A 24,519-nucleotide genomic window follows, 5' to 3' on the forward strand; every position below is an offset into this window, starting at 1 on the left:
GGGCAAGGGGCAGGGAGGAGGGGTGGGGCTGGGACGGGGGCTTCAGGGCTCTGTGCTCAGGGATTACTCCTGGTGCAGTGTTCAGGGGACCGCATGGGTGCCAGGGATCGAACCCCAGGTTGGCTGCGTGCAAGGCAAGTGCCTCCGTGCTGTGCCATATCACTCCGGCCCAAACACTTTTGGTTGTTGTGATGAAGTGGAACGATGCCCCTCAGGGCCCTACAAAGCACAGACGGTCCCCAAGTGCGCGGTGCAGGGCAGAAACCCTGCCTGGGGCTTCCACTGAGCCTGGAATAGAAAAAAAGCACAAGCATCAGACACACACACACACACACACACACACACACACACACAAAGCATATACTCAAACACACACAAAACAAAGCAAAACAACAAAACAAAACAAAAAAAAAAACACAACCCTGTAAAGAGAATGAGGGGGCTGGAGCGATAGCACAGCGGGTAGGGCGTTTGCCTTGCACGCGGCCGACCCGGGTTCGATTCCCAGCATCCCATAGGGTCCTCTGAGCACCGCCAGGGGTAGTTCCTGAGTGCAGAGCCAGGAGTAACCCCTGAGCATCGCCAGGTGTGACCCAAAAACCAAAAAGAAAAAAAAAAGAGAATGAGGATGAAACGAGCCTGGACACCCAGCCTCCCTTCTCTGGCTTCTTCAGACACAGTGTTACAGATGGAAACTTGAAGATGCAGGGGAAGACCACGGGGAGCAGCAGAGCCACGCCTGGCAGGATTCGCCCCCTTCCCCGCCGCCCATCCTCACTGGAGCCTACAGAAATGAAATCGCAGAACCAGAACTTTGTGCGCTATCCTGAGCCTTCGAGATCTGAGCTAGATCCCCTCGCTGTATAGCCGAGAAACCCCAACTCTATAAAGGTTAACAAGCTGCCCGCACGGAGGAAACCACATTTTAAGTACAGACGTAAGAAAGGAACTGTAAGCGGATCCTGTTGTAAAATAAATACCTTTAAAAAAATTATTTTTGGCGGGGGGGCTTGTCATATAAATTCAATCTTCGCACATATGTATATAGTTGTCTTGAAAATAGAAGGGATACTAACAGAACAATGATCCAGTCGAATACTGTTACCAGAAGCTTCACAGGGGTTTATTTTGAAATGACATTTTTGGCATGTATGCAAAAGCAGGCAGATGTATTAAAATACAAAGTTAAACAAATAATCCATTCTTCCTACCGTGAGAGAGAGAGCCACAGTCCAGAATGAAAATTTCAATAGTTTGTCATAATATATAAACCCCTTAAATGTGAGTAGGCTTTCTGGAATCCGTGCTAAATATTAACTGCTTTGTAATGACCCCGTGCTGCTTTCCTGCTCAATTGCTAACACACACAATGAAATTTCTTAGCGAAATGTAGCTCAGAGGCACCATCTGATCTAAGAGCTCAGAGTCTCTGATATTTTAACTTTTAATAGGAATACCGGTCTAAGCATAATTTAAACAAATTATGAGACATAAATTATTTGTACTTTTAACATTCATAGACTTTATTAGGTGTTCCTTATACAGTCATCTGGTACGTTTAAAGGCGAGCAGTCATATAAAAGGAAATATGGTCATAACCGATTGAAGCAATAAAATCCTGAAACTAAATAACATCTCATAATTCATGGCCCAGCATATATTAGATTTCATTACATCAGTATGTCGCTTAGTAGTAAATTCTCCTGATGGCCATAAACCTCTAAGGTGTTGTCATTCTGAAAAATGAAGGGGCGGGGGGGGGGGGGGGGGGGTCGTGCTGGTGTAGAGGGATCTACCTTCAGCTGGGTGGGGGTGGGGCTGGGGGGGTGTATTTGTTATGTTGTAAAGTTGTGGTGTGTCGCCACCTCGTGGCTGCATTTAGTCCTACAGGCGGCTATACTGGCGGGTACCTACTTCTATTTATTTTATTTTTTAATTACAGAGTTCATTAAGGTTGTTTATTGAGTTTCAGGCATGCATGTTCCCACCCCAATGCCTTCACCGGTGTCCACTTGCCTTCACCATGGTCTCCAGTCCCCCCCCCCCCGCCCCATTGTCCTGGTATTCCCTCCCAACTGCCCCCCACCCCATCCCTGCCCCAGTGCCAAGCTTCCTCAAGCCCAGTTCCCATCTTCGGGGGTGGGGGAAGCAGTGCTGGGACTGGAACCTGGGCCCTGGCAGGCAACGTGAGTCTGACAGTGCACTGGGCCTCTCCCAGTCTCTGTTCATGTCCCAAGCCGAAGGTTTGGGCCGGAAGGATAGTACGGCGGGGAGGGCGTCTGCCTCGGACAACGCCCACCCGGGTTCCATCCCCCAGCACTCCAGATGGTGCCCCCAAGCCCACCAGGCTGATCTCTGAGCATTTGGGTGTGGCCCTCAACTGAAAAGAAAAGAAGGGCAAGTTTTAAAACTCTCTTCACAAATACGCTTCTTCCACCCAACCATGTCCTGGGACTGAAACTTTAGCTTGATCTCAATGTGTCACTGTCCCGAGCCCTGGCTGCAGTGACGGGCTTCTTTGCCATAATGCCGTGACGGGCTTCTTTGCCATAATGCAGTGACGGGCTTCTTTGCCATAATGCAGTGACGGGCTTCTTTCCCATAATGCAGTGACGGGCTTCTTTCCCATAATGCAGTGATGGTCTTCTTTGCCATAATGCAGTGACGGGCTTCTTTCCCATAATGCAGTGACAGGTTTCTTTCCCATAACACAGCATTGTCTGAGCTCTCAGGCAGAACCACGCAAGTTAACACAACTGTTACCATGGGATCTAAACGAGAGTCAAAGCTTAAATTCTTCTCTAGAACATAGTGTTGGTAGGAGAACACAAAACCTTTGTCTGCGTAAACTGCTACTATTCCTTGGGCGATTGAATGATTCGTGCCCCGTCATTTTGTGTATTTTCCTGCTAGTATTGCCATTTCCTGCGTCGATCCCTAAGGAATTGATCCAATCTATGACGAAGCAGGGCTGCTTTCTTTCCTGCAGTCTCTGAGTCAAGCTGAAAGCAACCTGAACATTAATTTGCGGATCATATTTATAATACATACTTTGTATCCCATGTATATATTTACACACGAATATTATCAGTATTACTTGCCATTATTTAAGAAAAAGGGTGGTACGGAGAATCTATTGTAATTAGGTTTGAGATGGAAGGATCGTTGTTTTTAGAGTCACACCCGGCTGTGCTCAGGGCTTACTCCTGGCTCTGCATTCAGAGATCACTCCTTGCAGTGCTCGGGTGACCCACGGAGTGCTGGGGCTCAAACCCGGATCAGCCTCCCCACTGTACGATCTCTGGCCCCAGAGAAGCATCTTCTTTGTTTTTGGGTTTCTGGAACACAGACTGTGCTCAGGGCTTCGTCCTGGATCTGTACTCGGGAATCAGTCCTGGTTGTGCTTGGGGCCCATGTGTGATGTCTGGGACTGAACCAGAACAGCCATGCCCAAGGTGTGTGCCCTCCCCCGGACTATCCCCGGCCCTGCAGGGAAGCATGTGGACACCTGTGTTCTTACTGACCACTGCTGACATGTGACTGGACATCACTCACCACCAGCTCTGGCCACCTCCCGGCCACCTGTTGAGTCCAGCCAGGCTTCCAGAGGCTGCGGTGAAAGCTCCGCCCCTCCAGCAGCCACAGCCCTAATGACATGAGGACCAAGGCCGCACTGAGCGCAAAGGAAGCTGAGACTGACTCTCCCGAGACGGACACTCCGAGGACCAGTGACCTGGGCGGGGCCCCTCAGCTCTCTGAAGAGCCTCACAGTGCTCAGGCTGCCAAAGTCTGACCCAGTCTACAGAACTATCGTAAGTCATATCCAAACAGTGGACGCTCCTCCCAGCCATCCGGGTTTGTTCTGAACTCTTCTCCTCTTCCAAGCCCCCGCGGACACTCCCAACAGCTTCAGCACCAGCGGTGGGAGTCTGTGCTTTCCCTCCTGCTGAAAACACTGCAGGGCCCGGAGCACTCCTGGCCTGCTCCCTGCCTCACAGGGTGCAGCCCTGAGGCCTCCAAGCACTGTCAGGGCAGCCCAGGTAATTCCTGGCACCCAAGGGTCCAAGGTGCCAGTCACCCCCAGGCTGAGGATTGCTGGAAGGATCCTGGAGGCCCCAAACAACTGCAGAATTCAGGGGTGAAACATTTCCCTTATTCAGTCTGTGGCTTGGTAACTCTAGTCAGTTCCTGGGCCCGGCCCTGCGCACACGCACAGGCACCAAGGCCAGCATTCAGCATTTGGCTCTCACGGCTACCCACAGTTGCCATCCTTGAGCGGAAAAGGCTCCGGGGCATGGGGAGAGTCTTGGTATGTTTCCAGGGTCTATTTTTGGTTTTCTGTATTTGCGTATTCTTACAGGAACATACATCTATGTGTTATGGCTGCATGGGGCTGGAGTGATAGCACAGCGGTAGGGCGTTTGCCTTGCATGCAGCCAACAGGGTCGACCCGAGTTCGATTCCTCCGCCCCTCTCGGAGAGCCCGGCAAGCTACCGAGAGTATCTTGCCCGCACAGCAGAGCCTGGCAAGCTCCCCGTGACGTATTCGATATGCCAGACACAGTAACAACAAAGTCTCCAATGGAGACGTTACTGGGCCCGCTCGAGCAAATCGATGAACAACGGGAGGACCGTGATGGCTGCATGAGTCTGAAACGTTTTTAAAGACAGGCTGGGAACACACCAACAGAGGGCCGAGATTGCTAAGGGTGGTCCCTAAGCCGGGTGCTTGGGGGCACACCTTCTCCCATCTCCCTGCTCGTTTGAGAGCCGCTTGCCTCCGGCCAAACTAGGCACTGGCCTGGCCTTGGTCCTCCCCTCTCACTCACCAAGTCAGGACCTCACAGAGCTTCTCAGTGTCCTGTTATCTACAAACGCAGCACCCCGCGGGCTAAGCCACTGGAAGATGCTCTATTCCTCGGTTACCAGTCGATCCACAAGGCCCAAGAGTACAGTGGGCAGGCGCTGGCCTCGCACGAGGCGGACCCAGGTTCAACCCCCAGCATCCCCATGGTCCCCCGCCCCTCCCAGAAGCCATCCGAACAGTGAGTGAAACGAACTGAGTCGTCTAAGCTCATCCATACCGTGACTCAAAAGCCTCTTAGACATCCAGGAAGAATTGCAACCGGCAATCTTAGCGGTTACTATGATAAAAGCCCAGAACTCAAAAACTTCAATAATTACGACAGATATTTATTTAAAGTCATGTACCCATCTGCAGCTCAGATCAGTTCAAGATTGTACGTTTCAGTTTTAACCAACTTCATAAAAATCTTTGAGGACAGCTGCGTGCAGATCACGTGATTACTTCTTGGCCCATTCCTCTCGCTCTTTTCTTTCCCGAATAACCTCTTTCAGATATGGCTCAAGGTAGAATTTATCCTGAAGAATGAAAGAAAAAAATGGTACATGCCGCCATCAAATACTGACATCTTAAACCTAAAATAAAAAAATCTTAAAAAAAAAAATTTCTCACCCCTCCTCCACCCCCCCACCCCCCCCCCCACCCACACACACTTTCAGGGATTACTCCTGGGACCAGTGCCCTACTGTCTCTCCAGGCCCTCAAATTCATTTTTATTCTTAGTCAAGTACAGCCTTGAGCTCAGAAGTGTCTGTTTTTATAAAACGTGAAAAGCCACAGGACGCGTAATATCTGCGCTGCGGGGTCAGAGAGGAATCCTGGTCCGGGTGAGAGGCAGAGCGTGAGCCTGTGAGCGAGCCCAGGCTGCCACAGGGCGGCGCCCTCTCTGCAGGGCGGAGGTGGGGGCCCGGGACTTCAGGCTCAGCCGGGAGGACGTGTACTGGACACGCCTGTAGAAGCCGGAGTGCCGCCCAGACCAACGGCCCGTCCTAACCCCCCTCGGGTCCCAGAGGCCGCCCACCTCCTCGTATTTTGTCCACTGCTCCTTGGGCAGGATCTGCGCCCTCACGGTCAGGTCCAGGGCCCTCTTGATGCGGAACATCCTGTCGTTGTACAGGTTCTCGGGCAGCCTCCTGATGGCCTCCTTCACGTCCTCGTCCTCATACATGGTATCATCACGCATGAGCCCTGCGACAGAAACCAGAGCAGCCACGCTGTCAGTCAGGAGTGTCTGGACAGCAAAATTTTATCTTTCCGAAGTAACTGAAGATGTGTGTCGATGGCCCAGAGTTAGCTATGGGCTGGAACAACAGGATAGCGGGGCGGGCATTTGACGAGCGTGTGGCTGACCCTAGTTCGGTCCTGGCATCCCATAGGGACCCCCCAGCCCCTCCAGGCGTGACCCCTGAGCACAGCCGGGTGTGCCCCAAAAACGAGAAGCAACAGCGTACCAAACAACACTGCCACTAAGCTCTAATAGCAAGGGATGACCCTGCAGGGCTGGAGAGCCGCAAGGGTGGGCGTGCACCTGAGCTCTGGCTCACAGCCCCCCTCCCACTGCCAGAACCCCAACACGCACCACGCTAGGGGCAGCCTCTGGGCACCACTGACAAGCAGGGCCACAGACACAGAACAAAAAAGAAATCTTGAAAATCCGAGCATCAGAGGAGTATGAAGGTCATAAAACTCAAACTCTCAAGGTTCCTGTAACCGGACTTCTTAGATGCTAAGCAAAAGAACCAGAAGGAAACGCCCAGCTGCCGTGTTTGAAGAACGCAGGTATCGGGTCTCTTCACACTTGATTTTAAACGTACACAGTGATTCCCCAATAAAGCGAGATTAATTTCATAACCAAAGGACAGATGAAACAAAGCCCCTGCCCATTGCACTACCCCAGAGTGCCATCACCGATTCCTTCATTGGATAAAGACCAACACACACACACACACACACACACACACACACACACGAAAACAGCCTGAGGTCGTTTTCTCTTGAAATGATCTCAGCACTCTTGTTTCAAAACAGTCAAAAAGAAATGGGTTGGGACTACAACGGGGCCTAATTAAAGGCATCGTCTAGTGCTCATAGGGGCAAGTGAACAACCTCCTAAATCAAAATGACGTCTATAAAAGCACAACCCTCCGAAGACACAACACCAGGAGGTCCCAGAAAGAAACCATCTACTCACCCAGTTTGTTGAAGCCAGCAGCATTGTAATACCACTTCCGAAGGCCCTCCAGCCACCGGCCCGAGGCTTGGACTGACAGAAACAAAAGGGCACAGATTAGTGGCTGCAGCTCAAGGTGACTCTCACCTGGGACCTTGTGAGCTCGCACACAGGAAGGAATTTCTCTGCAAAGTCCGCGTCAGTATCAACCAGAGCTGCAAACTGCTTATTTAATTAATTTATTTAGCGAATCACTGTTCCTCCGCCCCTCTTGGAGCCGGCAAGCTACCGAGAGTATCCCGCCCGCACGGCAAAGCTACGCCAAACACAGTCACAAGCCTCACAATGGAGACGTCACTGGTGCCCGCTTGAGCAAACTGATGAACATCGGGAGAACCGCGTCACTGCAGAATAACAATGTTAAAATGAATCGCTGTGATAGGCACCTACAAACAGACTGCTTCTTTTGACTCTACAAAAATGACTGTGAAAAGGAGGGAAACTGGGCAAGCCATGAGGGAAAAGGCACAAAGAGATAAGGTCCATGGAGCACAGTGCCCTGCAGGGCCGACCAAGGCTGGCCGGGGAAGGGACTGCAGGGCGAGACTGCCAACTCTTCTTCCCCGTGGGGTAGGCACCAGGGCACTCTCCCCTACTTCCCTTCGAAGTGCCCTTGATTTCACTTGGCCGCCCTCTGTAAGTGGCGGGAGCCATCGCAGGCCGGGCAGGGCACTGGCCTTCCGTCTAGCGGACCCGAATTCCACCCCCGGCATCCAGATGGTTCCCCGAGCCCCACCACGAGTGATCCCCGAGTGCAGAGTCGGGAGTCAGCCCTGAGCACCACCGGGCGTGACCCCCAAAACCAAAACACATAAATGACAGCGTAGTAGACAACGCTTCCCCTCAGCCTCAATATAAGCCACGGAAATTCAGGGCCGAGGTAGCCCCTTGGGTGCAGCCAGACAAACGCACCCCGGCTCCAGTCAGCCCCGAGCCAGAAGAGGAAGGGCGGCCACATCTCCTTTGGCCAGCACCCCTGCCTTCCCCGCAGCCTCCTGCGTACATCCGATCGGCAACACGTCTGGAGAAATCGTGGCAACTGGGCGCCACGGGCTTGTGGACCCTTCTCTATGGGCACGCGCCTTCTCCTTCATGACTTGCCCAGTTTCCCTCTTTCTGACCTTAAAGTAAGCAGTTTGTTTGTCACAGGTGATGGCAACGATTTTTTAAAATCAATCAATCAATCAATCAATCAATAAGATCAGCAGCTCACAGCTCTACTTGACAGAGCCACGTATTCAACTACTGGAAACAATCCCACCAAGAGGCCCAGGGTGCAGTGGTCAGAAGGCAAGACTCCGTGTCCACACGCGGTCCAGGGCGCTCGAGCCCACACTAACTGGTCTGCTGTTGCTTGGGTCTTTTTTTTAAAAAAAAAAAAAAAAGAGAGGCGGGGGCTGGAGCGATAGCACAGCGGGGAGGGCGTTTGCCTTGCACGCGGCCAACCCAGGTTCGATTCCCAGCATCCCATGTGGTCCCCTGAGCACCGCCAGGAGTAACTCCCGAGTGCAGAGCCAGGAGGAACCCCTGAGCATCGCCAGGTGTGACCCAAAAAAGCAAAAAAAAAAAACAAACAAAAGAGGGTAACAGATCTGAGCTGGAGCAATAGCACATAGCACAGTGGGTAGGGCATTTGCCTTGCACGCGGCCGACCCGGGTTCGATTCCCAGCATCCCATAGGGTCCCCTGAGCACCGCCAGGAGTAACTCCTGAGTGCATGGGCCAGTAGTCACCCCTGTGTATTGCCAGGTATGACCCCAAAAAGCAATAAATAAATAAATAAATAAAAACCAGAGGCACAGGGTTTGGGGTGACAGGCCAGCGGGGAGGGCGTCTGCCTTGCAGAGGCAGCCGACCTGGGTTCGATCCCCGGCATCCCAGCAAGGGCTGGGCCACCCCCAAGCAAGCACTGACAGGTAGGATTCCTGAGTGCAGAGCCAGAAGCGGTCCCTGAGCATCCCCGGGCGCGACCCCCAAAGCCAAAACAAAAACCCCAAACCCACCATGCAAATGCTTTATATGCTCTTATGGAAAACAGTGACACCGGGTCAAGGGGGTCAAGAGAGAAGGCACAGGTCCTGCGTGCTGGGGTTCGATCCCCGGCATCCCAGAGGGTCGCCCGAGCACCCCCCAGGGGTCATTCCTGAGCGCAGAGCCAGGCGGGACCCCTGAGCATCGCTGGGTGCCACCCCCGCCCCCCGAAAAAGGGGCAGCCGGGCCGGCCAAGGTCAGGGTCAGCTGCGCCGGGGAGAGCCCGACGGCCCCGAGTCCACAGCAGTCGTGTCCAGCCGAGTGTCCGGCTGCCCCCCACTCCCTACCCCTGCCCACCGCCCCCAGCCAGGGACGCTCCGGGCACCGGGCGGGGCGAGGACACCCGGAAGGAGCAAGCGCCGACCCGGCCCGGCCCGGCCCCCGAGGAGGGGGAACTCGAGCTGGGGACCCCGCCGCACGCCCACGACTGTCCACGCCCCGCCGCCGCCCCCCGGCCCCGCCCGCGCGACCCTCCCGGGAGCCCCCCGGCCGCCTACCTGTCTGCCTGCCCGCCATGACGACCGGAGAGGGGGATGCTGGGAACGTCCTGGAGGTCGCGGGCCGGGGAGGACGACTGCGCAGGCGCGGCGGGGCCGACGGCAGCCAATGGGAAGACGGAAGGCAACTGCCGGCGGCCAATGGGAGGACGAAGAGTCACTGCGCAGGCGCAGGGTGGGGCGCGCCTCCGGACCCGCCCCCCGCGCAGGCGCAGGGTGGCAGCCAATGGGAAGACGGATGGTAACTAACTGCGCAGGCGCAGGGTGGGGCGCGCCTGCGGACCCGCCCCCGAGCGGGCGCAGCTGAGCCGGAGGCAGCCGATGGGAAGACAAAGAGTAACTGCGCAGGCGCAGGGTGGAGCGCACGTCCGGACCCGCCCCCCGCGCAGGCACAGCTGGACCAGAGGCAGCCAATGGGAAGACGAAGAGTAACTGCGCAGGCGCAGGGTGGGCCGCACCTCCGGACCCGCCCCTGGCGCAGGCGCAATGTGGGGCAGCGGCAGCCAAAGGGCTGACGGAGGTTAACTGCGCAGGCGCAGCCCCTAAATGTAGGCAAAACTAGGGAAGTTAAGTGGATCTTGCGCCTGGGGACATCTTATCATCTCATTCCTACTTTGGACAACCTGGCAGGCTACCGAATGTGACCTGCCCGCACGGCAGAGTCTGGCAAACTCCCCGTGGCGTTCCCAATATGCCAAATACCAGTAACAAGGATGGGTCTCATTCTCCTAAAGAGCCTTGAATGTAATCTCAGGGCTAGGACGAAGGAGACGTTACTGGGGCCTTCTCGAGGCAATCGAGGAACAGGATGGTCGTGATCGTGACCTCTCTTGGGAAAAAAAAACGGTGACGTCAATTCGTAAGGAAGATCTAGGAGATGTGAACCTTAACTTTGCGAGATCCAGAACCGTTCTCAATATCCACCGAAGCCTGAGCCATTCGTTTAAAAATAGGTTCATTTATTCGCCTATCCACATGCCACGATGACGCTTGCACGTTCGACCCAAACTAAAGGGTTTTTAAAAACGTTTCCAAGTCCTGCATCGAGGCTTTGGCGATCTCTTTGCAAAATGCCTCGTCGGGCAGAGACACCAGTTTGTCCAAAGAGACGTAGCTGGGCTTGGTGGGGTCGTACTGAGCCCTTCCCAAGTAGCGAAGAAACAAATGTCTTTCTTTGACCTTGAAGAGCCGTGTGTTGAATACCTGGAAACGGAAAAACCACAAAGAACGAAATAAAACCAAGGTCTCAGTAAGCAGTGCACTGAAAGACAAACATTTCCTTTTCTTTTCTTCTTTTTTTTTTTCTTTCTGGGTCATACCCGGCGATGCACGGGAGTTACTTCTGGCTCTGCACTCAGGAATTACTCCTGGCGGTGCTCAGGGAACCATATGGGATGTTGGGAATTAAACCTGGTTCGGCCGCGTGCAAGGCAGATGTGTAATCGCCCTACCCGCTGTGTTACCGCTCCAGCTCCAAGACAAATGTTTCTTTGGAAGAACATGTTGACAGGCTGACAGCTCCGTGCGGGCTGCGTGCTCAGGAAGTGCCGTCACTGCCCAGGGGTGACAGCCTAGTGCACAAATTACGAGTCCCAAGTGCAAAAGGACACGTCCTTTGTGTTGCTTCCCACCATTTCGGGGGTTCTTATTCTCACTGCTCCCTTTCCAACTGGTAGGAGATGGGATGAAGCTGAGCGGCCAGGAGGCAGAGGGCCCTCCCCGGCTCTGGGCTCAAACTTCCCACAGGCGGAGAGGCAGCTAGTGAGTAGGTTGGGGTGTGAATGGGCCTGTACCCTGGAAGAACAGTGTGACAACTCCACAGGCACTGGCTGGCAAGGGGCACAAAATTCTGTTTTTCTCTGCAGAAACCAAGGACAAAGTGCCCTACCTTCATCCTGGCAACCAAACTCCCATGACTGCTGCTTAATACAAAAAAAGGTAAAAGTAAAGGTAAAGGCCCTCCCGTTGATCGTCGATTTGCTCGAGCGGGCCCAGTAACGTCTCCATTGGAGACTTTGTTGTTACTGTGTCTGGCATATCGAATACTCTCGGTAGCTTGCCCCTCTCGGAGAGCCTGGCAAGCTACCGAGAGTATTCGATATGCCAGACACAGTAACAACAAAGTCTCCAATGGAGACGTTACTGGGCCCGCTCGAGCAAATACAAAAAAAAAAAAAATTTATTTCAAACCCGGCACTCCAGGAATTCCCAGAGACTGGGGCCCTGCACCCGAGCTGGTGCTGCTGGCTCTCTTCGGGGGCCGGGCAGGCCACTCAGCAGAAGTGAGTCATCTGCCTCACTTTCTCTTTGGCTTCCCTTTTGGTCCTCCTTGTGTTTGGGCGATGCCCCGGGGTGCTCAGGACTTACTCCTGGCTCTGCTTTCAGGGGTCACTCCAGGCAGGGCTGGGGGGGCATATGGGTGCTGGGGTTCTAGCTTGGCTACATGCCCTCCCCCCGAAACTATCTCTCCAGCCCCAGGGATGTCATTCTTCAGATTTTGATTTTGACGTGCTCAGGGCTGACTCCTGGCTTGGGCTCAGGGGACCAAATGCAGTGCCAGGTCTAGAACCCGGGTGGGCTGCATGCAGGGCCTTGGCGGCAGAACTAGCAGCAAGTGCTTTCAGATGTCAGCGGGGACAGAGCCGAGAAGAAATGTGTTGGATTCTAGAAAGCAGAGCGAGGACTGGGCAGCCCTGGGGGGGTGGGGGAAGAGGGGTGGTGAAATGCAGCTGCATGCATATCTCAGAAGAGTCCTGAAAGCCATGAGCTGTCCCATCCCAGGAGGTCCCTACTCTGTTGGCTCTTGGTTGGGGGAGTGGGGGTGGGGGTTCCTGACAAAAAGATGGGTGGAAAACTGGAGTTTCAGGTGACTGGGGCCGCCACTGCCTCTGGGCTGCTTCCTCCCAAGCACCTGGCCGCCCACCCCCTCACCTGAGGGAACCTGACCATGAGGTGGTGGGGTACCCCCATCTCGTTGTGCACGTAATCGAACGTCTCGGTCAGCCTCCTCTTGTTGGCCGTTAGCATCTTCGGGATCCTGGTGACCATGTGCTGAATCTCATTCCGTTTAAAGCCGAGTTCGAGGCTGTAAACCTGAGTGACACGGAGCAGGGCCGTGGGGGGAGGCAGGAGGAAAGGCCTTGGGATGACGCCGGGGCAGGGGGGCTTCTCCCGAGAGCATTCAGGTTGGGAGAGTGGTGCCCAGCCCTCACGGGACCACTGCCTTCTCCTGGGCCCGGGCCACTAACAGGCCAAGCAAAAGTCGTCCCGATGACACCCCCAGATTTCCCAGTGCTGCCAGCCCAGGGGACCGTAGCCAATCGGACAAGAAAGCTGCACAGAAGCCCACCAAGCTCAGCGAGGTTCAACGAGCACCAACCTCACGGGGACCCCCAGACAAGGACCCAGGAACATCACTGTGATATGGAATGATGATGATCATGAACTGACTTTTGTTGGGGGGGGGGTGGAGAGAGGAGGATTGGGTCACACCCAGCAATGCTCAGTGGTGTCTCCTGGCTCTGCACTCAGGGATGACTGACTCCTCACGGTCTCGGGGTATCAGATGGGGTGTCAAGGGATTGAACCTGAGCCAGCCGCATGCAGGGCAAACTCCTTAACCGCTATGCTCTGGCACTGGCCCCACAAACTGACTTTCATTGACTTTTTTTTTCTTTCTAGAATTCCATTTACCTGTGTGTTGTAACAAACAATCTGATGTAAATTTGCTTGTGTTTATTAATGGGGTGGGCAGAAAACCGGGGACCCTGGCGGAGGGAAGGGCACCCTGGTGATGGCACTGGGGCTGGGACGCTGAATGCCCGAGACAACAGCATTATGAACAACTGGGAAAACTTATAACAAAGTAGAGAATGAAATGGAAAGCAACAGAAAGCTGTTTCCAGGGGAGCGGGGACCTCAGGTTCTCCGAAGGCCTCTTCCAGCACACGGACCAGCGGGAAGATTCGCCCGGCACCCCCGGAGCCCGTCCCCACCTGCACCCACCCAGGTGTTATCTACAGAGGAAATGTGGGCCAAGATGCCAGAGAGGATGAGTCCAAGTCCCTGCTAGGGGGTAAGGCTTGCGTGTGCACTCCAGACAGTTCCCCCTCGGGTCACTGCCCTCAGCCGGGCTGTCCCTGCTAGACAGTAGTGGGCAGCTCCAGGTCACGGCCATCCCCGGGGCCCAGAGCAGCGCCACGCAAGAGCCCAGCAGGGGCTCCAACGGCTGGAGACAAAATACTCCCAGAACATCCGCAAACAGCGGGCAGTGGTCACGGCAGGCACTGCCGCCTCTGTGCACGGCCCCCTCCCCAGTCATCACTCCATCTGTGACAGCCAGAGCCCAGCCAGTGCTGCCCACTGCTCCCTCCCTGGCCTCTGGGAGTCACATCCCTGCAACAGACACATGGCGCTTGGGGTGGGTGAGGGACGGGTCCCACCCAACACTTCCCCGGTCGTTTCTGTCTGCCGGACAAGCAACTCCTGGGAGAGCGACTTGAGCAGAGCACTGGGCTTCTTCCAGAAACGCGAGTTCCCTCTAAGCCGCCAAGTGTGCAGATCTCCCTCTCCCGCCGACCCGAGGCTCCCCCCGTCCTACCTTCATGTTTTCCTTCACGGGCTCCAGGCTTCCCGTCAGCAGCCGCGGGAGACGGACCACGAGGTCTCTCGTCTGGGGGTGAGAGAACCCCCCGTTACTCGGGGATTTGGAAAACCAACAGCATGGCCAGAACCAGGCCAAAGAAGGCCAAGGGCTGGAACCAGGGAATCAGCGACTTCATGCAGTTCTGAGGCAAAGGCGAACACTTCAGGGACCACCTGGGTTTATTATTGTAAAATTATGCTTAATACGATCTTATTATCTCATTCCTACTCTGGGCAAACTGGCAGGCTACCGAATGTGACCTGCCCACACGGCAGAGTCTGGCAAACTCCCCGTGTCGTACCCAAGATGCCAAATACCAGTAACAAGGATGGGTCTCATTCTCCTGACCCTGAAAGAGCCTTGAATATGGCACTTTTTAAAATAATCTCAGGGCTAGGACGAAGGAGACGTTACTGGGGCCTGCTCGAGGCAATCGACGAACAACAGGATGGTCGTGGTCGTGATCGTGATGCTTAACACAGAGAGTGGTTTATATGCACAAACATGGCAGATGCTCACAGAGCTCCTCTTAGAAATAGGAGCTTTAACCGTTAGGAAAGAGGGCTGAGTGATACTATACTGCACACACAGGCAGGGCATCTCCCTTACATGCGGTGGAACCAGGTTTAATCCCCCAACACCCTCTATGGTCCCCCAAGACCGCCAGGAGTCATTCCTGAGCACTGCTAGGTGTGGCCCAAATCCAAAGACAAAAGAAAATGAAACAAAAATCCAGTTACGAAAGACGGCAGCTGTGGAAAATTTGCAAGTTCTCTTCTGTTACCTTCTTCACGCTAAGTTCAAGTTCTTTCTGGAAAAATCCCAATCTGTTGTCCAGTCTTTCCACTGAGAAACTCAGCAGGAAAGGTGCGTTTCGGACCATCTGTGTGATATCCACCTTGCTGAAGTTCTTTGACTGCAGATAAGCCACTCTAGGGAACCGAACAAAAACACACACAGACACGGTAAACTCTCATGCTACTTCCCAAAGTCACGGCTGATTTTAAAATGGACCCCCCCAGCCCCTGACACACACAGAAGGGTCAGGAAAAACATCCCATGATAATGACCCAAATGTGGTTAAAACAAAATAAGCACCCTGCCAAATCTCAAACCAGAAAACATCCTGAAATCCACTGGAAATTCTCATTTCAGTTTTCTGACTTAATTTATGACATGATTAAAAAAAAAAAAAGAAATACCAGGATTTTTTTTGTTAAAGACAGAAAAATCACACATTAAGGAACTACTAAAATTCAGAATTCTTGTATCAAAGTTCCTCAGAAATTGCTGAAACAAAGGCACTTATTTGAGCGCATACATTGAACACGCATTTTCGTGAGTAATCTGCAGCATCGTCTCTGATGATCTATTTTTGTTAAGTCAGAAATTTCCTGCTAATTACCGTTACCCAAATAAAGCAGAAGTACAGAAAGTCTGACAATCAAGTCACATGATTGGTGACTTTATTTTAGTATATACCTCTCATAGAGCACAGTTATTTTGTTTACTTTCTACCCCAAAATAATAAAGCAAAAATACACGAGTCAGGTAAAATGTCCACATCACAAGGATAGATACATGTTACTCAGAGCTGCTGTCTAGCCCTGAATCACGTAGGACAATCAGGACTGGCTCCTGGGTCCCCAACATCGCTCAGGAGGCAGAACCAACAGCAACAACAAAGAAAGAAAAACTATTTTAAAAATGCAAGATGGAAAAAAAAAATCCAATGAATCAAAGACAAAATACTTTCAGGGAAATTACTATACGATGTCAGGAAGAGCTAATTCTTCCTGTATGTAAAAGAAAACTTACCGCAAAAGAGAAGGCAGATTCAAAACTGACAAAGGCTACAAATGATTTATGGAAAAGACAAAATGGAGATAGAAATCTGGCAAGGGAGAAGAGGCTCCAAGCAGCATTTGCCAAAGAAGAACAAAACATACGCTGCATAAAGGAAAGGAAATACACGGGTTTATAGCAGTCTTTGTGAGGGTCGCCGGGAACGGGCTCGTCCAGTTCCATTACTGGAGTATAAACTGGAAATTCCTCTATTAAGTCATCAATAGCAAATTCCTCTCTGAAGTCATCAACGCAAACCCCAAGGCACCGAGCCTATGTACCAGTGTCACTCGGGGCTAACTGAGAAGACGCCACTAGCAAAGGGCTTGACGGGCAGAGCAGGAATGAACTATCCCAGAGTCAGAAAGAACAGGGCGGGGCTGGAGAGATAGCACAACGAGTAAGGTGTTTGCCTTGCACGCGGCCGACCCGGGTTCGACTCCCAGCATCCCATATGGTCCCCTGAGCACCGGCAGGAGTAACTCCTGAGTGCAGAGCCAGGAGGAACCCCTGTGCATTGCCAGGTGTGACCCAAAAAGCAAAAAAACAAAACAAAACAAAACATATAGAAAGAACAGGGCGCGCGGTAAAGGCCCTCCCTGGGGAGACAGCTGAGTGGCAGAGGCCAGCACGTGTGCATGGGAAATCATGTCCCTGACAATGACCCCAAGATTGGGAGGGCCCTGAGCAGAACAGGTGGGGTCTTCAGGAGCATCATCTGGGCAAGTCAGAGCGTGCTGGGGAAGGACAGAATGAGCCCTTTTAGGGTCTCCAGATGGCGAGGCAAACACGGATCAGGGAACCGTCATGACTTTCCCCTTGAAGGCGCCGGCCGGGCTCTGTGCAACACCGGTGCTGAGCGCAAGGCCCGTTTCCCGCGGACCTGCTGAAGGCTGAGCGTTCGTCACCTTCAGATCTGGCAACTTCAACAGCGGCTGAAGCGCTGGAACCGGGTGGGGCCTGACACCAATCATTTTGGGGGTTTGGTGAGACTCATCCTGAGGGCCTACCTGGTCTTGAGATTTTCAAGGTCTTCCGAGAAAATAGCGTAATTTTTGCTCAGGAACGGCCCCAGCTGATTATCCTCGATGCCCAAATCTTTCAGAAACAGGAGTAGCTGTTTAATGTCCTTTTCGAAATCCAGTCTCAGCAGGAGGTTGGCGGCGTCCGCATGCTTCTCTATCTTGGACAAATCCACGCCTAGAACGAGGGAAAAAAAAACAAAACGTTCAGAGACCCCGCTGGGCTCAGCCAGCCTGGGCTTCACGGAGAGCAGACAGGCGACTCCAGGGCTGGGATGGCCACGCACGCTTCTGAGAGCTTGAAAACTAAACTGGCTGCAGAAAGTAAAAAAATAAATACACAAAATGAGAATACAGCATTTCCTTCAAAGCCACGTGCAAAGGAAGGCAGGGCTTTGTGGGCTCTTCCCGCCCTGGACAGTCCCCTCGGCTATGGCCCTGTGCCCTTCTCTTAACTCAGGCTCAGGGACCCGCTGGAGGGAAAGATGCCCGTGGCCTCTGGCTGTCTCTGCAGTGGCTGCCTAACTGCTAATTCTGCAGGGCACGCCTCGACAAATGGTTACTTTATTTGACTTAAAAACTCACTTCTGGGGCTGGAGCGATAGCACAGCAGGTAGGGCGTTTGCCTTGCACACGGCCGACCCGGGTTCGATTCCCAGCATCCCATATGGTCCCCTGAGCACCGCCAGGAGTAACTCCTGAGTGCAGAGCCAGGAGGAACTCCTATGCATTGCCAGGTGTGACCCAAAAAGCAAAAAAAAAAAAAAAAAACCAAACAAACAAACAAAAAAAACCTCACTTCTGGGGCTGGAGGGATATTCCAGGGGGTAAAGCACTTCACTGGCACGGAACCACCCGGGTTCAATGCCTGGCACCCGGTGTGGGCCCTGGAGCACTGTGCCAGGAGTGAACCCTGAGCACTGCTGGGTGTGGGACAGAAAACCAAGATCATTTCCTTCAGATTCTTTCCCTGAAATATGTGTAGGGTCCCTGCGACGAAAGATTAAAATCCTTCCGCTGCTTTACTTCCTCTGTCATCTCCCCATGGTGGGTAAAATGCACTGTTCATTGAAATAAAGGTGACACTCACTCGCCAGTGGAGGAAATGCAGGAACGACGCCTTTGTCGGACACAGAATTTCACTTGAGCTGCACAGGGCTCTCCCAGCGTACAGCCAAAGCACCCTTAAGTACACATGCCGTGAGCGCAGGAGGGCCGGGTGACAGACCCGCAGACAGAGAGGGAGCCCAGAGGAAGCGGGAAAGTTGGGGTGGCAATGAGGTGACAGTGGCGGGGCTGGAGTGACAGCACAGTGGTAGGGCTTGTGCTCTGCACACGGGTGACCTGGGTTCGAATCCCAGCATCCCGTAAGGTCCCCCAAGCATTGCCAGGAGTAATTCCTGAGTGCATGGGCCTGGAGTAACCCCTGTGCATGACCGGGTGTGACCCCCCCCCCCAAAAAAAAAATAAGGTGACAGTGGAAACAGAAGGACTGAATAGAAGCCTGAGAGGGAAGAATCAGAGGAAGGGGCGGGGAGTTGGGGGCTGGGGGAGAAGAGAGAGAGAGACAGACAGAGAGTCAGAGGAAGACACATACCCAGAGTCAGAGGGAGAGACGCAGACAGAGAAAGAGAGGGAGAGACAGAGATAGAGAGAGTCAGAGGAACAGAAAGAGCCAAAGAGAGAGAATCAGAGAGGGAGGAAGAGACAGAGAGGGAGAGAGAGGGAGAGAGAGAGACACACACACACATAGACACACACAAACATAAGCACAGGCAGACACGTGCACAGATGCCCATGCATACATACACACGCACACAGGCACACCACTCTGCTGATGCCTGAGACGGAAGCACACAGCCACAGCCCCATAAGTGAAAACACAGACGGCAGCGTCGCGATCCCAAGGCTCTACAAGCTTGGGGCTGAGCGATAGCACAGTGGGTAGGGCGTTGGCCTTTCACGCACATGCCATGAGTTCGATTCCCAGCATCCCAAAGGGTCCCCTGAGCACCGCCAGGAGTGATTTCTCAGTGCAGCGTAAGGAGGAACCCCTCTGCATCTCCGGGCGTGACCCCAAAAGCAAAATAAATAAATAAATAAATACATAAATAAAGCAAGCTCTGGGGATAGGCTGCTGAGGCTAGAAGGAGGACGCCGGCTCACGGACGCACAGTCATTCATTTGAGACTTCAAACGTCGGGGCCAGAGACGGTTCAGCCGGCCACACCTTTGGCTGACGGTGCTGCATGGTTCCTCCCCGCACTGCTGGGTGTGCCCCAACAATCCCCCCCCCCGCCCCCCGCCCCAGCAAAACAAATTCAAAACGCTCACTTTAACAACCTGCCAAAGAAGCCAGAAGGGTGCTCACGTCTGTGTCAGACTCACCGAGCAGCACTAGCTGCCTCAGCGTCTCCGAATGATCCACATAATCTCGAAGGGTGAAGGAAGACGGCGGTGATGGGGGGTCTGCAACGATCCGAACGGCCTCCTCCTCAGACACAGGCTGCAGTGGAGACCTGGGCGGCAAATCATCGAGTTCTGGGAAGCCAGCCGTGTGGAAAGAGAGAGGGGCCATGAGTGCGCCAGCCCCAACTGAGAGCGGCTTCCCACCCAGCAGCAATCTCAGCTTCTGTCTTTGGTGTCTTTGGGGGCCTCGGGCTTGGTTCTGGGTTGAACGTCTAAGGAGCCCCGGTATTCTTTTCTGAAAAGCACCCAAGGTACCCAAATATTCTCTTCTGTTTGAGAAACGTCTAAGGGACACAAATGTTCTCTTCAGAGAAACATCTAAGGGACCCTCTCTTTTCTTCAGAGAAACGTCTAAGAGACCCGAAGTTCTTTTCAGAGGAATGTCTAAGAGACCCAATGTTCTCTCTTTTTTCTTTTATTAGTGAAACACCATGAGGTACAGTTGTAGACTTACAAGTTGTTGTGCTTGGGTTTCAGTTATGCAATGATCGAGTACCCATCCCACCAGCGGTGCCCACTCTCCACCCCCACCAATCCCAGTATCCCTCCCTCCCCCCCATCCCCCATCCCACCCTGCCTCTGTGTCAGGGCACTCCCTTTTGTTATATCTCTCCTATTGGGTGCTGTGGTCTGCAGAAGAGACATGACCCAATGTTCTCTTAAGAGAAACATCTCAGGGGCCCGAATGTTCTTCTCCATCTGAGGAACATCTCAGGAACGTGGATGTCCACTTCTGTCTGAGAAACATCGAAGGGATCCAAACTTCCTCTTCCGTCTGAGCAGTGGGGCCAAGGGCAGCTGCTGTGGGAGCAGGAACCTGCGTTTCTCCGTGGGAGGAATGTGTTGGCCAGTCCGGACTCCACAAACTCCTCCTCTCCATTTTCAGTCCACTTGTCAGAATGCTAAAGCTCCACTGACCGTTAAGTCCACTGAGATGTAAGACCGTTGGGCCCAAGTCCACTGTCCCTAGGTGTCTTTTTTTAAATCACGTATGGAAGATACTAGAAACTGTTACCTGCCCAAAGCTAAGGAATGGAAACCTGATATTTTCCACACATTCCCCTGCCCACAGCCAGCCCTTCCCAACCCCCTGCCCTGCACTCCCCAGCTTTCCATGTTCTCTCACTGGTGTGAAATATTTCTTGCATGGGAATATTTCAGGCATAGGAGAATGGCAGTGGTTACATCCTGTGCCACTCAGGAGCTTTTGCTAGTCAAACAGAAATCCCACTTGTTAATGGCGGTCACTGGTGAACACTGCGAACGCCTCCGTCAAAACATACAGAAGCATGTGCTCTCAAAAAGATCAATTTAGTTTATATAAAACCTCACCAACTTCCGCACATGCTTACACGTCTGTAACTCATGAGATAACAAACAGAGGAAAAGAACAGAAGTGGCACTGTTCTTTTTTTCATGCCTAGCACAAAGGTCACCCTGCCAGGGGCTAGCGGGGAGAATGCACCCGTGGTTCCAGTCCTGGAGCTCAGTTACCTTCCAGCGAGAGTGCAGAATCCAAGTCTGGCCTGGGGCATGCGAGGCTGCCCTGGCTCACAGGAGGCTGCCCAGTGCTCGGGACAGCGTGTGTCCCCTGCCCGCCAGAGTTGGCAGGGGGGATGCTTGTCCCGAAGGCGGAAGTCCTGGAAGGCCCAAGTCCCCTCCGAAGCTGGGCAGCGGTATCACACAGCAGTGGGGCTCGCGGTCGGAGGACGTATGTTGTGAGCTGTGCCGCGCCAATAAGGCGTCTCACGTTGGCTGGGTGGAGCCATCTGGGTATCTGCTGGGCAAACAAAGCCATCTTCCCTCAAGCGGCCTATGAAAGGAGAAATCGAAGCTTCAACAACGAGACGCACACGCTGTGTGGACGTGTCCGAGAGCACCCTCCCTGGGGCTGCAGCGACAGGACACCGGGGAGGGAGCTAGTCTGGCATGTGGTCGACCTGGGTTCGATCCCCGACAACCCACGTGGTCCCTCAGACAATGTGATTCCTGAGTACTTCCCAAGTGCAGAGCCAGGAGTAAGGCCGGAGCATCACTGGGTGTGGCCCCCCAATGGAAAAATGAAAAAAAAAAAAAAGCATCTTCCACAAAAGATGTCCTAAAAGGCCAACAGAAAGGCTGGCTTGGTTACAAACTAAACGACAGGTACTTTTTTTTTTTTGGCATTTTGGGTCAAACCTGGCGATGCACAGGGGTTACTCCTGGCTCTGCACTCAGGAGTTACTCCTGGCGGTGCTCAGGGGACCATATGGGATGCTGGGAATCGAACCCGGGTCGGCCGCGTGCAAGGCAAACGCCCTACCCGCTGTGCTATCTCTCCAGCCCCAAGACAGGTACTTCTTAACTAGAGGAATAAAGATACGGAGCCCAAGAGACAGCACAGGACAGAAGGAACTTGCCTTGCATGTGGCTGCATGGCCTGGACCTGGTTTGAGTCCGGGCACCACGGATGGTCCTCGGAGCAGAGCCAGGAGACAGCTGCTGGGCATGGCCATGCAGGGCTCCCAATCCACCCCCTCCCCCAACAAAAACGGGGAGGTTTCATAAATGAAAAAAGCTCAAAAGCAAAAACCACTGGTATGAGGGAAATGTTATCATAAAAATCTGTAAAGGCACCAAGGACAGCTCAGCCCGACGAATCTATTTTGTTCATTTAAAGGAAATTACGTGATGCCATTAGGTGTCCTTGAAATTGTTTGAAGGACAGTTACAAAGCAGACTGCTGATCAGAACAGCACTGAATTTTTCAAATGCTGCTTCTGCAGATACATTCGTCACAAAGTAAAAAGCACTGTCATCCGGGAATCATCAAAGCATTATCCCTGCTACAGAGTCAGTGGATTCTTGCTCCATCCTCAGAATTGAGCACTTGATGATTCCATGGATAAGGCCGGCCCTCAAGACCAGCGTTAGTCAAATTCTGTCTCTCTGGAGAAAAAAAAGAGGAAGAAGCAAAGTCTTCACAACAGAAAAGGTCAAAACTCACAAGCAAACGAAGAGGTAGAAATAAAGAAGCAATCAGCAACAAATACAAGCATATCCTAAGTAGAAAAGTAGGTTTAAAATAAGATCTCTCTCGGAAACGGTTGTTGCTCCTTTAAATTTCAGGAATAAAAAGGAACTTATTTAGCCAGCTTAACTAGAAAGGCAAATTAGGGGCATGCAGTTTTACGAAAATTTAAAGCCAATCCGTATAAAACCTAGCAAGGCAAATGGAAAAGCACTCAACCGATATTAGAACGCCAGACATAAACGAGCCCCGCTGAATTAACTGTCACACACAACTTTTTGCTTTTTCTCCCTGAGTGGTGGAATTCAGCTGGTTTTATGCTCTGAATTCGATGAAAACACTCGTGGGTCTAACCAAGTAGATGTGGCGGTCATTGAGAGAAGCCAGGTCTGTCATTCTGAAATGATTTTTTTTTTGTTCTGGTTTTGGGGCCACACCTGGTGTTGAGGGAATCACTCCTGGTGGGGCTCAGGGAATCATAAATGATCCCCAAGATCAAACCCCCACCTGCGTCCCATGCAAGGCCAGCACCCTACCCACTGGACTATCTCTGCAACCCTCATTCTGAAATGGTTTTGGAAATAAAGGATGCGAAGAGTCTCTAGGAACCTGCTATTTTTGTTAAATTCGGGTCGGAAAGGGGCTTCCACCTTTGTCGCTCCCCCTCCGACCTGAAATACTCCTTTTCTGCAGAGGAAGTGTTCCAGTGGGGCCAGGCCTTCCGCTCGGGCTCCTTTGCATCGGATGGAAAGAGCTGCTTTGAAATCCCAACTGGGGTGGGGCGGGGCATGTGGCAGAGAAAAGCTGGAAAATTCGTCTTGGGTTTCTTTTTCTTTCTTTTTGGGTCACACCTGGAAATGCACAGGGGTTCCTCCTGGCTCTGGCTTGAGTGCTTGGGGGACCCTGTGGGATGCTGGGAATCGAACCTGGGTCCGCTGCTGGCTAGGCCAACCACCTACCCGCTGTGCTATAGCTCCAGCCCCTGGAAGATTCGTTTTAAGATGAAAAAATCTGATGATATATATTGGAATCAATGTTAGATGCGATTCGAGATGCCTTAAAATGTCTTGATGGTGTGAACATTTCTTGGGTGAAAAGGGTTGCGAGGGGCCAGAGCGACAGGACGGCGGGGAGGCCTGTGCCTTAGGTGGCCACGGCATCATCCCGGGCATCATCCCGGGCAACATCCCGGGCATCATCCCGGGCAACATCCCGGGCATCATCCCGGGCATCATCCCCCAGGGTCCCGGGGAGGAGTCCCTGGGGCGCGGAGCCGGGGAAGCCTGAGCATCGCCGGGGTGGCCCAAAACACAAAAGCGGCCACAAAAGGGCTTTACTGGTGGACAAAGTCCAGGAGCCCCAGAAGCCGGCTCCGAGTCTCCCTGTCCACGAGGCCCCCTGGGGTCGCGGCCTTGACCTCTGCCGCCGTGGCCCACCCCCCGCGCCGGGGGCCCCGCTGGGGGCCGGGCTGCACGCGCGCCTGCCCAGTCCGCTCTCGGGCTCCGGCCCTGCCCGTCTGTCCACGCGGAAGCCACCGTCCGGGCAGCCCCCGAGGCCCCGCGCCCGGCCGGCCCCGTTACCTAAACCGCCTCGTCCGCTGGCCTCGCCCCGGCCCGGCCCGGCCCGGCGCGAAACGGGATCCGCGTGTGCTCGGCCGCCCCCGGCCTCCCGGGCCCGCGTGGACCAGGCCGAGGCCCCGCCCCGCGACCTCGGCCCCCCCCACGCTGGGCTCCGCCTCCCCGGAGGCCCCGCCCACGCCGCCAGGGAGGCCGCGCCTCCCGCCCGGGCCCGCCCCGCGCTCGCCGCCGAGGCCACGCCCACCACCTCCCGAGGCCCCGCCCCGCGCCGCCGGCGTGGCCCCGCCCACCCGAGGCCCCGTTCTGCTCCCCGAAGCCCTGCCCGGACG

The 24,519-nt window shown here is 53.7% G+C and overlaps 2 protein-coding genes across 2 annotated transcripts; both read right to left on the reverse strand.

Annotated features, from left to right (window-relative positions):
* Positions 1 to 5,172: 5,172 nt before the first annotated feature.
* On the reverse strand, positions 5,173 to 9,675 carry LOC130033305 (cytochrome b-c1 complex subunit 7). Its single transcript, XM_056124938.1, has 4 exons — positions 9,623 to 9,675; positions 7,056 to 7,127; positions 5,886 to 6,052; positions 5,173 to 5,382 (listed from the first exon to the last, which is right to left on the reverse strand). The coding sequence occupies exons 1-4, from the start codon at positions 9,639 to 9,641 to the stop codon at positions 5,305 to 5,307; spliced, it is 336 nt and encodes a 111-aa protein (XP_055980913.1). The 5' UTR covers positions 9,642 to 9,675; the 3' UTR covers positions 5,173 to 5,304.
* Positions 9,676 to 10,564: 889 nt separating this feature from the next.
* MTERF3 (mitochondrial transcription termination factor 3) lies at positions 10,565 to 24,284 on the reverse strand. The gene is made up of 8 exons (XM_056124936.1): positions 24,194 to 24,284; positions 21,098 to 21,416; positions 19,523 to 19,675; positions 17,123 to 17,312; positions 15,052 to 15,199; positions 14,223 to 14,294; positions 12,554 to 12,715; positions 10,565 to 10,825 (listed from the first exon to the last, which is right to left on the reverse strand). Exons 2-8 carry the CDS (start codon positions 21,399 to 21,401, stop codon positions 10,631 to 10,633), a joined length of 1,224 nt encoding a protein of 407 aa, XP_055980911.1. The 5' UTR covers positions 21,402 to 21,416; positions 24,194 to 24,284; the 3' UTR covers positions 10,565 to 10,630.
* Positions 24,285 to 24,519: the final 235 nt, after the last annotated feature.

This window comes from Sorex fumeus, unplaced genomic scaffold, assembly GCF_029834395.1.
Source record: "Sorex fumeus unplaced genomic scaffold, SorFum_2.1 ptg000053l, whole genome shotgun sequence".
In the NCBI taxonomy this organism is placed as follows: domain Eukaryota; kingdom Metazoa; phylum Chordata; class Mammalia; order Eulipotyphla; family Soricidae; genus Sorex; species Sorex fumeus.